Genomic DNA, 16,741 nt, shown 5'->3' on the forward strand with positions numbered 1-16,741 from the left:
TTGCATTCCACACCCATGCCTGAGTTAAAGTTAAAATCAGTAGACTTTTAGCACTTTGTCTTTCTGAAGAGTTCAGGTTGTCAAGTCAAGGGCTGGATTCATAAGGGGAACATAGTCTAACCATTGGACTTTATACTAATAAGTAAACATTCAAAGAGTTCACAATGAGAATATGAGTGAGACTGTTCTGGTAGTAACAGTACTCGTTTGTGGCGAAAGGGAAGTGTGAAACCTAAATTCCACTTTGTGCTCTAATAGTGGTTTGAATAAAGTGGATCAGCTCCAACGGGAGACACTGAGAGCTTGCTTTAGCCTAGTAGTTACTGAATTAATCTGGATTAATGTGGATTCAGATTCCTCTTAGAAAAAGGGATTGCGTTTGAGCCTTTCATAGAAAAAGGGATTGCATTTGAATCTTTCATAGCAAAGATGCCCTAACTGCCCATGTATTTGTTAAAAAGCGGACAACAGCATCTTCTCTTTCTCTGTCTGGGAACTTTCCTGCTGGACTGGTCCATTGCCAAAGTTTAGAGAAAAGTCAGGAGCTGAGTAGATCTGCACTGGCAAGACTTCTGCAAGTGTATCGGCAGCAGAAGGAAGACTAGGGAAAATGTGGGCCTGCTGCGGAGTGGGGTGGTGGTAACAAATGATGTGGAAAAGGCAGAGGTACTCAATCCCTTCTTCACCTCTGTCTTTTCTAGCAAGCTTTGCTTTCAGGAAGCCCAGGCTCCTGAGACCAGTGGGAGCATACGGAGCAATGGAGACTTACCCTCAGTAGAGAAGATCAAAATATTTAAGCCAATTTGTTACAGTGATCAGAGGCAGACTGGAAGATCAATGGAAACATCATGCCTAGCTTCAAGAAGAAAAGGAGGGAGGATGTGGGGAAATACAGGCCAATTAGTCTTACCTCAATACCCAGGAAGGTGATGGAGCAAATAATTCTGGAAATCATTTCTAAGTATATTAAGGACATGAAGATGATTGGGAGCCATCAGTATGGGTTTATGAAGGGAAAATCATGCCTGACCAACCTGATAGCCTTCTATGATGAAATCACTCGCTTGGTGGATGAGGAGAGAGCAGAGGACGTTAATCATCTTAACTTTAGCAAGGCTTTCATCACTGGCTGTCACAGTTCCTCATTAACAAAGTGCTGACTAAACAAGTGGACAGTGAGGTGGATTGAAAATTGGCTGAAATGCCAGGCCCAAAAGATTATCATTAGTGGCACAAAGTCCAGCTGGAGGCCAGTCACTAATGGTGTACTCCTGGGGGCAGTACTGGGGCCTATACTGTTTAACATCCTCATTAATGATCCTGAATGATGGGACAGAGAGCACCTTCAGCAAGTTTGCAGAGACTTGAAGACTGGGAGGAGTGGCTGATACACCAGATGCTTTTGCTGCCAGAGGGATCTCAACAAGCTGGAGAGATCAGCCAAGAGGAATCTTGTGGACTTTAACAAAGGGAAATGCCAAATCCTGCACCTGTTGAGTAAGGTCCCCATACATTACTAGGGGCTGGGGACCAACCGTCTGGGAAGTACCTTTACAGAGAAGGACCTGGGAGTCCTGGTGAACGCCAGCTTGAACGTGAGCCAGCAATGTGCCCTTGTGACAAAGGTGGCCAACAGTATCCTGGACTGGATTAGGAGCAGCATTGCCAGCAGGTCAAGGCAGGTGATCATTTCCCCCTCCTCAGCACTGGTGAGACACATCTGGAGTACTGGATCCAGTTCTGGAGTTCCCAGTGCAGGGAAGATATGGATTTACTGGAGTAAATCCAGCAAAGAGCCACAAAGGTGATTAAGGGAATGAAGCATTTGTCATATGAGGAGTGGCTGAGAGCTGGAGGAGATCAGTCAGATCTCCTGGAGGAGGATAGCTCAGGGAGATCTTATCAACGTATTTAAAAACTTAAAGTTGGGGAGAGTAAAGAAGATGGAGCCAGACTCTTCTCAGTGGCATTCAGTGAAGGGATGAGAAGCAATAGGCACAAACTGACATACAGGAAATTATTTTTAAACATAAGAAAAAGGTTTTTTACTGTGATTGTGGTCTAACACTGGCGCAGATTGCCCAGAGAGATTGTGGAGTCTCCATCAGTGCAGATATTAAAAATTCAACTGGACACAGCCCTGGTCAACCTGCTCTAGCTGACCCTGCGCGAAGCAGGGGGATGCACTAGGCGATCTCTAGAGATCCTGTGATTCTTTGACTTAGTTGGATTCGTTGCAACAGCATCTGAGTATTTCTTCCAGGTTCACTGGTTGTAAAGAGATTTCTGGTGTTTCCAAACTTTGTGCATGCCCATGGGACCTCAATATGGGTCACAGGTTCGTACTGGGACATTTAAATGCTGCTTATGACAGATCCAGACCCAGGTTATTCTGCATGGCCAAACTGTTTCATATAGAGCAGGCTTACTCCTTGACAGCCTCAGCAAAGGACAGAGTGGGCTCAAAGTCAAAGCCAGGAACAGGTTCAGCTTGGACACGACTGATGATCTCTACAACGGGCGTATGTCATACACAGAGATGATCTCTGAAGTGACCAAATCCTGAAGGCTTTACAGCTTAAAATCTAATCTGAAGTTTTGTCTAGAAGCTTATTAATGGTTAGTGCATGTGCAGAGCACTGCAGATCTGAGTCATAAGGGATCTATGCTGTTCTGTACTGTCTTAATCTTTCACATTCTCCCTCATATATTCTGCGTCAAGCACATGAAACCAGATCACCAGCAGTACTTGTGCAGTGATGAGAAGCTGATAGGAATATTCTCATAGTCTCTCCCTGATTTACCCATGGTGTCGAGCACAGAGACAAATTCTATAAACTCATTTGTATGCAGTGTCCACCCACAAACTTTATCTCAGGTTGTGAGTGTTGAGTCACAGACAGGTAGTTCTTGTTCAAGTCCCAGCTTCATTTAAGCTGTGGGTAATAACAAAAGCTATTTCAGTCTCGCTCTCAGAAATAATAAGGTTAAGGTACAAATAATTTCTTTACAACAAAACCCCCTCAAATCAATAGAAAAATGCGAACAGCAAGTTCCAGTTAGGAGTGCCTGATGATTTGTTCACCCAGTAGGAGCTTTCATCCAGATCAAGAAATTACCGGCGGACCATATCAGCCAGATCACTTGTCTGCATGCTTGCTGACCTCGTCCAGAAACTGTCTAGAGACCTAGATTGTAAATACTACACTTAGAGTATCACATTTATCCAGGTGCACACTAATTCTATCCTTTATCGCAGTTTAGGCTTGCCAGCCTTTAGTATTTTTAGAGGTTGGTGTCACATAGCCACCCTGCAGTCTCCAGGCACAGAGAAAGCCCGAGGAGAAAGGTAGGTCCATTAGTAGATCTGCTATTTCTCATCTGCACTCCCTTAGAAAGCTCAGCTGCCTGGGGATTTGTTGCTCTGCATACTTTGGATTATAGCCTTTCCCAGTTAGCTCACTTCCAGGCAGAGTCTCTGCCAACTCCCTCAGAAAGAAGGGTTCAGGTATGGGGATCATCTGCTTATTCCAGGGAACACATGCAAATACATTGTTCAGCTTCTCTGGATGTTTTGGCCTCTCCTCCTTTTTACTCTGCAGTTGTCATTTGATCTGTCAGACTCCAGCAGGTTTGTTGGTCTTGATGTGTCTAAGGAAAGATTTAACATTAGCTTGGATTCCTTTTGCTAGCTGCTGCTCATACTTTTTATTGTTCTTTCACTGTGCTTTCCTTTAACGTGTCGGATTACAATCCTTTCTGTGTTTTTCATTTGGAGATGAATTCAACTTCTTGCTTCTCGTAATCTACCTTGTGGTGAGATTATCTGTGCCCACTTTTTTTTAACAGTTCTCAAGACTTTAGTAGATGGCATACACTGATGCTGTGCGGTGCATCCTTCAGGAAATTCAGCTCCACCTGTAAGAGTTTTCTGTTCCTAGCTGCTCCTTTTTGTTTCCTCTTCACAAGCTTTCTCATTTCTCTGTCTCTGTCCCTTTTGAAACTGGGTGCAACTGCTGTGAATGCTTGGCCTTTGTCAAGCCTGTGGGAATTTTGAATATAAACAAGGGAACAGCAACCGTGAACCGAAGATGTAGGACAAGATCATGCACATTAATGAGGACCAAATGAAGAGCTGCATCTCTTCTGTGGCTTCCCTGTCCAACCGGTCTGTGAAGCAGTATTGATGGAGTTTAATGTAGTCTGTGTTATATATTCCAGAGCCGTAGTGTCCAGACAACATGGGGGTTACACAAAGTACAGTTTCAGTTATATTTCCCGCTGTCTTTGCCCATCTGATCTCTCTCAGCATACCCTCTCTGTCCTTCTGGTCAGGCAGGCGGTCTGCACACTCCGTACTACGCATGTTTGAAGCTGTCCTTTTGGTCCCTGCAGATTCTATGTCACCTGCTGCATCCTTGCTTTGTTCATTTGATTTGATTATAAGATCTCATTAATAAATTTCACTGCCCCAACACCAGCAGAGGTGGCTCTTTATCTTTTCTGTGTATTTGATGTTCTGGTATTGCAATGTCCTGCTCGTGTCTAGCATGTCATTGTCTTCGCATAAGACTAGGCATTTGATTTCCCTCAACTTATGCACTGGATTTTTAGCATTTGTGTAAAAGCATGTGTTGTTGCAGTGTTTTTTTCCTTCTTCATCTCCCATTTGAAAGGCACTCTGTTTGGTTTCCATTCTTTATCTCTGTTCTCTGGTCTCTCCTGCACTCAAAAAGGCACAATTTCTAAGCCTTTGCTGATGGCACACTGATCTGTGTGCTCCCCACACCTGCTGCTCTTCAGTTTATAGCTTAATCCATCACAACCTTTAAATGCCAGTAGCTTAGTCCGTCCTTTCCACACAGGCTCTTTTTATCTCAGAAGTACTCCTAAATTCAGATCAATCTGAAATTTTGCTCTTTACACCATCCTCTCAGCTGCACATTGAAAGTTCACCTCTTTCTGGTCACACATAAGACAGTGGGGGCATTTTGGAGAGGGCCGTTGGAGAGGGTCTTATCTTCATCTTCTTTCCAACAAGCTGAATTTTGCCTCCAGAACACCATGTGAGACTCGAAACCACAGGCTCTTCCAAAGCACTTTTAGGCAGCTGTTACGCTTTGCATGTTTAAAGAAGAAAAAAAGCTTTTTCATTTAAATGTAAAAGCTCTTCCACCTGAATTAATTTTTATTTGCTTAAAAACACTTCCCAAATTATAACTGATGTTCTTTTAAACTATTCCTCCAAACTAAGTTTTTTGCAACAGACGTAACGTGGTACAAAATATTATCTGAGTTGCCAGCTCCCACAATCATAATTTGAGTAATAATCCTGCCCTGGTACAGTAACAACGGGAAATGGCTTTTAAGGAGATTGAGCATATTAAAGCTGCCAGTGGAACTACTGCACCGAGGCACAATTACTATTAAAATTGCACAGTATAGGTGTCAGAGACCTTTTTTTCAAAAGTGCTACAAAAGACTATCATTTACCACCTACTTCACGATTTTACGCAGTTCTCTGAACATTGAAGTGCTGCTTGTACTATTTTGTTGTTGTTCCAGGAGCACGCAGAGATCCCAGCAGGAGCCAAAGCCAAACCAACACGCAGAGAAAGACGTTCCCTGCTACCAAGAGACAAAGGTGCAGGGTGAATGTGTCCACACTCCTTTCTTTGTCTTATTTCTCAAACCCGTTTCTCGTATTTCAGTAGGCCTTGCCTAATCTGAGTTTGAATACGAAGCAGGACAGAGCCAAAGGCAGCACTACAGAAGCTGGCACCGTCACGTTTGAGCAAAAAAGGAGACTGGTATTAGAATAAAGGTTTGTAATTCCTTTTATTATTTCTGGAAGTTACCACCATGTTTCTGTGTAGTGGGAGAAACAGAACAGTCTCTAAAATGCTGTAATAACAGCTAGCCTATTTATTATGGAAGATGGCACTTTAAGAGAGTCAAATGTAAGGATCCCCAACAACAATAAACCCTTCAAACGCAACGAAAAACTCAAAACCTTGGAACTCATGCCAAAGATTCATATAGAGATTGTTAAAGAGATGTACGGAATACATAAAAATTCAGCTGAGAGACTGTGTGGTTTCATCTTAAGTTTACTGTGCAATATGACAGTTTCATAACAGGAAATCTAAAGCAACAACACAGAAAAGCCATTTTCCTTTGTGTTCCCTTTTTGCTAAAAGCGAAATATTCTTTAATGTTTAAAAATAATTAAGTCCTCAACATCCAGTTAAAAAATCAAACCAGCAAATACAGTAAGTGTCCATGAAGAAAAGACCATCCAGGTGGAGTTAATGCAAAACCAAGTCAAAGTTATTGCTTAAAGACCTCTCTGGATACGATCTCTCTGTATCCAAATCAGTTCCTGGACAGGTATGGGATTAACTCAATCAAACCAAACTTGTGTGTGTCAAAAAAGAAGCATTTGGCTTTTAGCCACATCTGTGGTAAAAGTTGCAACTGTCTAGTTTTCTGTTACATTAAACTATCTCTAAACATGTCCAAGGCTGATATTTTAAATGGCTAGAAGGCACTTTACTCAAACCAGAGCCATGTTCTACTATTAAACTTAGCAGCAGAGTCTAAGTACTTGAAAGGCCATTGCAGAGAGGTTGGTGCTGGTCTCTTCTCACAGGTGATTAGTGATAGAACAAGAGGGAATGGCTTCAAGCTGCAGCAGGGTAGGTTTAGGCTGGACATTAGGAAAAAATTCTTCACAGAAAGAGTGGTCAGACACTGGAATAGGCTGCCCAGGGAGGTGGTGGAGTCACCATCCCTGGATGCGTTTAAGACTCGTTTAGATGTGGTGTTAAGGGATATGATGTAAGGGAGAACTTTGTAGAGTGGAGTTGATGGTTGGACTCGATGATCCCAAGGGTCTTTTCCAACCTAAATGATTCTATGATTCTATTCTATGATTCTATGAAGTAGGGCTGAAATCTTTGTCTGCTGGCTGCTTTGTGGCACCATGATTTTCTTAGAGAAAGTCCTCTTCCTCAGGAAATAACTCTGCTCTTGTAAGAGTAACAACTCTTGTAATAACTCCTGTAAGCCCTCATTTGTTTGCTTGTTTGTGTTTGTTTTTTTTTCTGTAAGAGCCTGGGTATTGCAAGCACTGATGTTGCAAGGTAGAAAAAGTAATAAACAGCTAGTATTCCCTGTTCAGATGTCACCGTTTCAAAGCCACTGCTGGGGGGAGCAGAGAAGAGCAGAAATTACCATCTCCAGAGCCTCCACCCACTCTTGGGAGATGCTGGAGGTAGCAAATCCTTCTCCAGCATTCCCTTTGTGCTCACTGGCACATGGATGCGCTCAACCTAGCCAGAAAAACTGGATTACAGTGTGTTGATTGTAAAAGAGGGAGGAAGGTTGCTCATGCAAAGTATCTATTTCATGTGGTGAGCAAAAGAGAAATGGGGTGGAGGTTTATGGATAGACAGGTGTTGACACTTTCTGCAGGTAATGCTATTGTTACAAACATATGGGCATAAAAGCAAAGAAATTATCTGTTGATGAGTGAGAAAGATTCCTACTAGAAATACACAGCTCTTAGTCATGATGTTGGCACCTCGAAAGGCTTTTTTGACTGGAAAGGCAAAGTGATCTGCAAGAGAAAAGGCTGCTGTGTATTACTGTCAGCTCCGTGGTGGAGTCCCTCCTGTACCTGAAATTCTGTACTTGGTTATCCCTGCAGGCATGGCTGAAGTTTGCTCTGTTATTAGTGCTGCTTTGCAATGAGTAGGTATTTATGGGGACGTGATAACGTTTGTGATTTGTAATACAGAAATTGTTCACCGATTATGCTGTGAGTAATGCTGCTGTGCAGCTCACATTAAACGCAGAAGCATTCTTCGTTGATAAAGCTAGGATAAATCCTTTTAAGACGTAGGCTTTGGTATTGTTAAGAGTTTGATAAGCTTTGGTACAAACCCACTTTTTCAGTTAACAGAAAACTGTATTAGAGTTCCATAGGTTATCATATGACACACACCGATTTTGATTTTTTCCTGCACTGTTCCTTCCAAAAATACTTGTTTCTTTGGGTTTTTTTTTTTGTTTGTTTGTTTGTTTGCAGAGTGATTGCTCCCTTTACAATGAGGTACCTTGAGGAAATATTTTCAGCCCTCCTTTTTTAAATCTGGCATGGTTAAAACACGAATGACAAGAGGAGGACAGGAGTTCTCCACGGGAGAGAGGCACATTGCTTAGGTCAGAGGATCAGCAAATTCAGCAGAGGAAAGGTTGTTTTGAGACACTGCCTTTATAAACTGGCTCCATTAGAAAGAGATGTGTGAGGAATTTCTAGTCGTGCAATGGACACGGGGGCTGGCTCTACTGGGTACGTTGTGTGGGTTCCTGGTTGAGCCTTTGGAATACAACTGGCTTTTGGGAGCATCCTTCTTCTGCAAGGAATATTTGGCCTTGCATTTGGATGCCACTTACGCTGCTCTAGCCAAAGGACATTTTCCAGTGCCCAGGTCCTTCTAATTCCTGCAGCACTGGTCTGTGCGTCGCTGTGTCCTACAGAGATCCGTGTTGTCATGGTGGGCTTTGCCCTGCGCAGGCTGCCAGGCTGACTGACAGCCCTTTGCCTCAGTGGGGGGACTGCACAGCATCGGAGTGCACAAAGTTTGGTTAGCCACAGAGACACTGCGCGAGCCCACTGAAGGGTTAACAACCACACTTCGCATATTAGCTTTTAACTGATCGTTTCCACAAATCACAAAACACTGTGCCAACTTATTTTATCTTAGTAGAAGACCCCAAAAAAAAAAAAAAAAACAAACAGCAAGTCGAAAAACAAGTATTTGTGTTCAGGCTTTTTTTTTTAAATGCTCTTGACATAAATAAGTAATTTTTTTTTTAATAGTAAATAAATAAGGTAAAAATAAAATGTAATTAAATTTTATTTTAAAATAAATTAATAAAAAATTAATAAAAAATAAAGTAAAAAAACCCAGTAAAATACCTCCTCATGCATTAACGTATGACGGAGTTTAAATGCAGGGCACGCACACAAAACCGAAACAAAGAGGCACCAGTGCCAACAGAGATCTTCCCTATCCCTGGGCGTTCTTTATTTTTTAAGTCCGGATCAGGGTATTTTATAAACAGACGAACTAAAAAGGACCTCAAACTGGAAGTGCCTATTGGAGAGCATATGTTAGATGCATTAAGATACCTTAAGAGAACCTCCCCTCTATGAATATACATATTTGCTGATACATATTCGGTAAATAGGATGCTGGTGTACGTTCAGGAAATACATGCTGCATGCTATTAGTTTCAAAGTTAAACTCTTTACTGCTCTCCATACCAAAACCGGGATAGTCAGTTATTACGCAGAAAATAGCATGCATTCTAAAAGGTTCATGGGGATGGGGGGTTCACACCTACCACTTCTTGTTATGACGTTTCATTTAAAAAGAGACACGCCATCCCACCGCGTATTTAATTTTAGTTTCAATAGCTTGCTTTTGTATCAGGCTCATCAGTAGGGAATTTCTGCTTCCCACTCTCTGCGTGGAGATTTTAAAGCTTTGCTCTTCCAGAAAACAAGCCGTTTCTGGTAGCACAGCTTCAATTTTGCCGCAGCTATGGACCCCTCTCTGCCTGAACCCGATTTCTTGATTTTTCAAACAGCTCCTGCCTTGGCAGCCAGGTCTTGCTCTGTGGTTTCCAGCAGGAGAGAACATTTGCTCACTTACAGATGCCTGGTTTTGTTCACTGTCTTTCCGCCTAATTCCCAGCCCGGCACACCCTCAACTCCCGCGTTCCCTGCTGTCCAGATTCCTACATGATGGGCACATTAGAAACGCATAAAACAGACTGCGCATTGCGCTTCCCAGCTTTATGAAAATCTAGCATTTCTTTCCCTGAACCACTGCTCCTCCAAGTCTAATCAAAATAGATTTTCCTAGCCAATTTCTTTTTTTTTTTCGTGACTTTGCAAGCACTTTCTTGCACAGCTGGGGTTCGAGCTACGCAGCCTTTCCAGGTCAGCGCCGAATCACCCAACGCGCAGCTATAAACAGGCATAACTTTATTTTACATAGTTTCTGCCAGTTTCCCTTCTTTCCCTTTTCCTCCTTCAGGCCAACTGGTTCTCTGCGCCTTCGTGTTTCTTTTATTTTTGGTTTCTGTAACTTCCTGTAGCCAGCATCATAATTTTCCCAGCAACAGTTATTTCAACCGCTCCCGATCTCATCCCCCCCTCCCCCTTTCCCTGCCAGAAACGGGTCAGACAATTGCAATTTCAGCTGCTGGCTACCAGAAAACTCTTAGAAAGCATGGCAAGGCTGCCGGGCCCGCTTCTGCTCCCCCTTTGGCTTCGCGAAGGTCCAGTCAGCCCCGACAGGCAAATATGGAGCCCAGTCTGTAACGGGGAGGGAGGGAAGGGCTTTGAGGCCTGGCAGTGGGCGTCCTGAGAGGGACCTTACGGTGACACCAGGCCTCCTTGGCCACCTCCCCAGCATGGCGGCGAATCCAGGGACGGCCACCTGGCCTTGGGGATGGCATCGTGCCCCTCACGTGGCCCTGCGGCCACAGAGGGTTGAGCATCATGGGGTAACGTTTAGAAATGCATTATTTGATCCATTTGTAGGTTTTTTACTTCAGTCTGCTGTTATTTATTAATTTTGGTTTATGTTCTCTTCACTTTTTTGCCTTTTCTTCGCTTTTAGCACTTACACTTTCCCTTTCTTTCCCAACTGAACTCTTTTTTAGCTTTAACTTTAATTACCATGCAACAATTAGGTCTGCTTTTTTTCTTTTTTTTATTTCCTTCATTTACCTCGGGTTTTCCCCTTTTTTTTTTCCTCCTCCCTTTTTTCCCCTCCCCCCCCCGGCTCCTCGTTTCCCCCCCGTTTTCCTCATTTTTATTCTTATTTTCTCCCCTTACGACTCCCCCTCCCTCCCCGGCGTATGACTCCCCTCAGCCCTAACCCCACTCCCGCCGGGGCCGCCCCGGCCCCGCCCGCCGCCCCGCCCCTCACCGCAAACCCGCCGCCGCTTTTCTCCTGGCAACAAGTGACGCTCCCCGGGGCGGGCCAATCCGCTCGCCCTCGCGGACGGCCGGCGCGACGCTCCGGCAAGAGCGGAGCCCGGCAGCGCGCCCGCTCCGCGCAGCCTGCGCGGCGCTCCGCGGGAGGATGGGGAGGGCGGCGGGGCTCTGCCTGGTCGTCTGCGGCCTCGCCTGGCTCCTCGCCTGCTGCGCCGCCCGCCGGGACCCCTCAGGTAAGCCGGGCGTCCGCCTTGCGAGGGGGGTGGGTGAGGCGCTACGCGGGTGCGCAGCGGCGCAAGGAGTGCGGAGGGCCCTTTACCGTGCCGGTGGGCGGCTGGGGGGCGGAAGGCGGTGCGGTGACGGGCCTTCCGCCCCGCCGGTTCTCGGCACCTCCGGGCGTTGCGCTAGGTGGCAAAGTCCAGCTGCGTGGAAACAACGTGTGAAACTTACAAGGGAGGAGCGAAAAAGTGAGGAAAAAAAACCCCAAACCAAAAAACCAACAAACACAAACCCAACCCAAATCTCCCTCCCCGGAGCGTGCGCTTCGCCTGGGGCGTCGCGAAACCGGCCGCTGCCCCGCCGCCCCCGGCTGCCACGTTCCCGGTGCCCGCGGTGCCGGCGGAGCGGAGGGAGGGAGGGAGGCGGGCGGGCCTCCGGCCTCTTACCTCGAAAAGGGAAACAACCCGGGCTCGGGCGGGTCGGTCCCGCTGGCGTTTGTATTCGCAGCTTTATGCTCGGAGAGGTGGGGGGAAAAGGAGGGCTCGCCCCGACTTTCGGAGAGCAGGTGGAAAAGTTTGGCGTTGAGCACATTCTTGCAAGCCAAAGCCGCTGGCGTGGGGAGAGCGGCTGGGAAGCAAGTTTGGCTCCTCGCTAAATAGTTGCGCCTCACGTATTTTTATATCCGGTCACAGTAACAGGCTCGATTTTGCAGATAAAGATGTGAGGCAGAACTTCACGGCAAAGAGGGGTGCGCTGGATTATTGAGCATTGGCAATAATAAGTTGCTGTACAGAGAGATGCGGTGAGACATCGGCAGTTTTTCTGGGGAAGCTTTAAAAAGTGGTTTTCTTCTTGATGTCAGAGTGAGGGTTATGTGGGAAGAAGTGAAAGAAGAATGAGGAAAGGGAAGACCTGAGAAGAGGCAGAGGATGTGTTAGAAGAAATGGAAAAGAAGAAGAAAGTGTGGAGGGGAAGTTAAAAAGCGAAAAGCAGCTGTAGTGCTGAAAAAGCACAGGATGAAAAGATGTTATAAAATCAAATTTGTTTGTTAAAATGTCTTATTTAGTTAATAGAGAGGATGAGAGAGACGGTTGGTTGAAGAGTGCTATTTAGAAAAAGTCACTCTAGTAGGTAGCTGACTTAGAGATTCTTCTTTACAGTTTGACCAGCTCACTACTGTTTAGATACTATTTGGCACTTACACAGTGGAAAATTCACGAGTATACTGGGAAGTAGTGGTAAAATTCACTCCATAACATCACTGAATATTTTCCTTGCTGTTCAGCCAAACCTATTATTAAGTCATATTAAAAAAACGCAGTAGGAATGTGATTGACAGTGCATTACTATTAAATACAAAACACTACTCAGCAGATTCCTTATTTAAACAGCAGAGTAATAGTCTTGTGGGTCTGGGACAGCTGAGGTCCATTTCAGCCTGGTTAGCGAAAGGTTTACACTGTGGAGCCATCTTTATTGTGGCACAGAAATAGTTTTAGGGCATTTTTTTCCTGGTTAACTTAAACCTCCTGTCATTTGTCATAGAGATATTCTTGTACTGGCAGAGGTGTCTGCTTGTATCAGTAGGGTGATCCATATGTTTTTAGAATTGTATGCTATGTTTTGTCACCTTTTTTTTTTCTTTTTAATGAGAAGCTACGTCACAGCTGAAAATGGAACTAGGGTTCCTGTATCATTTTGAAAACAATACTCTAATCTTTGTGTGGCATCTTTGGTGGGATAATCATTCTCAAACTCTCTCCCAAAAGCAGTGCCAGTTATTTTAGTAATACTGTAGTTGCATCCACAAACTGATTCACGTATGAGCCTATCATGCCGTGTATCATATATGATGCATAGTTGGTTTTTTTTAAAGTGTTTACTAAGTGAAGATTATTATTAATTATATTTTATGGTACCTGACGTGTGTCACTGTATTTGCAGATAGGTGTGAAGACAAGATTCTTTACCCAGTGAGCTTGTAAATTAGTCAGGGGTTGATCCAGTCAGTATCTGTTTAAAATTAAAGAAAGAATTCTCATCAATAGGGTTGGACTTAGAAGACAGCTTCATTTTATCTCCCCTCATTTTATAACAACTTTGAAAGAGACCTTTTTTTTTTGCCTCCCCAGAAGTAAAGAATGCTCACTAAAGAGCTGGAAAATGTACTTAACGTGGCGTATACAAAAGACATAGTATAATGTACAAACAGCAGTTGCTGTACTTTTCTGGAAGCACGTCTTGGAATGTGATTACACTTTTAAAAATGAACTTCCTGTGAAAGTGATACTGAATCATACCCATATGTGGATATTTGTTTATTCTTACACAGGCAATGATGCTTTTACCATTCGCCATGACACACTGAACAAGTGCATACAAGTTAAAAACTCACGAATAGTAATAGATGACTGCAAAGAGACAAGTGAAGCTTTATGGAAATGGGTGTCCCAGAATCGCCTCTTTCATTTGGGGTCCAAGCAGTGCCTGGGACTTGATATATTCACCAAATCACTGTCTCGCCTGAAAATGGTTGATTGTAGCTCAGAACTAATGTTGTGGTGGCGATGTGCTGATGCTTCCATCCTTGGTGCATCTCAGTACAAAGTGACTATCAAGACTACCTATGTAACTGCAAGCATAAATGCAACAGACCAGTGGAGAAGCAACAGTTCCTCCGATGATATATGTCGGTATCCTTACCATGGTAAGTTTGCATAGGGGTTTAGAGAATTGTTTTTTTTTTTTTTTGTTAAGGGCTTTTTGCTATATGTCTATGCCAATGAATTCTTAAAATTAATCATATGAAAAGACAGATCAGTAAAGCAGTAGAATGTTTTGCTGTAGAGAGATATTGATATTCAAGTATGAAATTTTAACCACTTTTAGTAAAAAATAAATATGCAGACCTGCAGATTTCTGTTATCGAGTTGCTTTCTTAGCGTGTTTAAATCCCTCCCTCCCTATTTTAGTGAGAGCCTATTTAATTACGAAAATCAACCACCTTCTATCAGAACTGACACTTTCTTCTTCACGGTGATGGGAATTTTGCTGTTGGCAGGGTTTGAGGATATCTTCTTTGCTGGTAGGCTGTACAGTCAAATTCAGTGCATGCTGCTAGCTCGCAGCCTGTTGGACTGTCAGGAGCCATCCGTTTGCTTTGGTCTGGTAGTCTGTCCGCTTGTCATAGAAGCCAGTCTCATCTGAAATCTCATGCTGGCTGGAAGAAGTGGTGAAAACTTGCTTTACCATATTTAAGAGCCGAATTTTCTTTGTATTTGAGTTGTTGAAAGTGGCCAGTCTGAAAAGCCCAATAGGCTCCAGTTTAAAATGTTTTCCCTCTCCTGTATGTATTGATTCCTAGAACCTTGTTCTGTAGCGCTCTGCGCAAACCGCCTGGATTTCAACAGGACAATGTATTTATCCCTAGCTTACCAGGAAGGGGGAAACAAGTTTCTGCTGTGTTGTGCCCTACTCAAAAGAAAAAGTACAGAAGAAATATTTTCATCTCATTTCTTTCAGTTCTGGCTTTGCTGTATATTATCTGTAACAACAAGATATGATGTTTTAAGACCACAAGTGTGATTCGCATGCTTTTAAGTTAGCAATGTCTGTACAAGAAGTAGCATTGATTTGCTGTCTTTTCCTCCCCTAGACAGCTTGTTTCTACTTCTTTAATTTTTGTTTCCCCTGCAGAGGTTTATACCAAAGATGGGAACTCCTATGGAAAACCCTGCGAGTTCCCCTTTCTGTATAATGAGACGTGGCATCATGACTGCATTCAGGATGACACGCATACGGGTGGGAAATGGTGCGCCACATCTGAAGATTATACTCGCGATGGAAAATGGGGAATCTGCTTACAACCAGGCACGTTGGGTTTCTAAATAAATGTCATAAAAATGTTCTGTCACTAAACGTATGTAAAGCTCCACCTTGGCGTAGCATGTTGCTGTTAAGCTGGGTAAAAGCAGGTCCCTCTTCTGTTGCAGCGTTGACAGGACAATCAGCATCCACTTACTCTGCAGGATATGTGATTACCGATACAAAAATCGATAGACCATCAGTATTACAATTTTTCTTTTCAAACTTTCATGATGTTTCAGTATAGTTGTAGTTACAAGTAACCTTCTGCTTCCTTTAAACAGAGGATGGTTGTCATGATATCTGGGAACATGATCCGGGGGCTGAAAGTTGCTACCAGTTTAATACACAGTCTGCTCTTTCTTGGAAGGAAGCTTATATTTCATGTCAAAGGCAAGGGGGAGATTTACTTAGCATCCAAGATGCATCTGAATTAAGTTACGTACAAGGTAGGTGTAATTATTCACATACGAATGTCATGAAATCTTGAGAAACTAACATAAAGCGAAGACATCATTTTAGTTTCTGTCTTAACATTCTGGGTGAAAACTCGATTGTACTTAAAATGCATTGGTGCTTTCATTTGTGTAGCAAAAATAAGCTGCTAATCTCACTTTAGAATATTTTTTTAAAAATTTATCTGTGGGATTTCATTGTAGTGGTTAGCTGCTGTTCATATTCACGGTGAGGAATGTTCCCAAAATCTCAAATATAGGCCTGGGTGGCAGTTGGTGTTTTAGCAGCATGTTACCCACTTGTTATGAAATTGTCCTCACTGATGTTCAGGCTTGGCCCAGGGGAATTACCAGCGTGCCTTTGGGAATATAAAGCAAAAGGACAAACATCTGAAGGCATTGGGAAGGACGACTTGTGTGGGTGAATTCCTCCTCAGTTCAGGAAAGTTTGCATGTCCGATTATCGTAGCAATCGTTCTTTCCTCAAATGCACACCCTTTCACATCACATTTTTAATTAAAGGAGACCAATAAAGGATGACCATTTTATACTAATTGTTTTCTTAAAAAAATTAATTTATCTCCAGGCAAGGATGACATTGCTGAGATCTTTTGGATTGGCTTAAATCAACTGGACATTTCTGGAGGTTGGCAGTGGTCAGATCACAAACCTTTGAATTTTCTCAACTGGCATCCAGGTAATGATGTTTCTGATGGTATTAGCAATATTCACAACCCTAACTAGTATTTTGCCCCCCCGCCCTGTCCTTTTCTTTTTTTTTTTTTTTTTTTTTCCCCGCCCCTTCTCTGTTGGACTTCATCAAAACAATCATTGCTCCGTTTTTGTTAAAGTTTGGAAGCGTTTCTTCCTCCTAGCTAGTGAATCTTTCTGTGCTTGTTTTATATTTATGAATGATTAGGTTAATAAATCTCTAAAAAATTAAAACTTTAAATAGTATTTTTGAGGTCCATTTTAGTAAAGAATCTACAGCTTCCCTAGCTGCTAAATTTCTCCTCCCATTGACAGAATGGCATTAACCTCCCTCAAATATTACAATTATTGATGTACGTGCAAGGACTGACATTACTTAGAAGCCAAACTTGTGTTTTCAGACTTCAAGGTTGCTTAAATTTTGTTTTGAGATGAAGATGAAAGAAGTATAAAACCTTTGAAAAACCTTTCT

The 16,741-nt window shown here is 43.3% G+C and overlaps 1 protein-coding gene across 1 annotated transcript in view; it reads left to right on the forward strand.

The window, feature by feature from the left end:
• Nucleotides 1-11,064: 11,064 nt before the first annotated feature.
• The window catches only part of LY75 (lymphocyte antigen 75), a 47,669-nt gene continuing 41,992 nt past the window's right edge, over nucleotides 11,065-16,741 (forward strand). Inside the window, exons 1-5 of the mRNA XM_074594325.1 lie at nucleotides 11,065-11,253; nucleotides 13,572-13,946; nucleotides 14,936-15,109; nucleotides 15,388-15,552; nucleotides 16,145-16,255. Coding sequence (XP_074450426.1) covers nucleotides 11,169-11,253; nucleotides 13,572-13,946; nucleotides 14,936-15,109; nucleotides 15,388-15,552; nucleotides 16,145-16,255 — 910 coding nt within the window. The 5' untranslated portion in view covers nucleotides 11,065-11,168. The remainder of the gene's footprint in view (nucleotides 11,254-13,571; nucleotides 13,947-14,935; nucleotides 15,110-15,387; nucleotides 15,553-16,144; nucleotides 16,256-16,741) is intronic.

Source organism: Larus michahellis, chromosome 7 (assembly GCF_964199755.1).
Source record: "Larus michahellis chromosome 7, bLarMic1.1, whole genome shotgun sequence".
In the NCBI taxonomy this organism is placed as follows: domain Eukaryota; kingdom Metazoa; phylum Chordata; class Aves; order Charadriiformes; family Laridae; genus Larus; species Larus michahellis.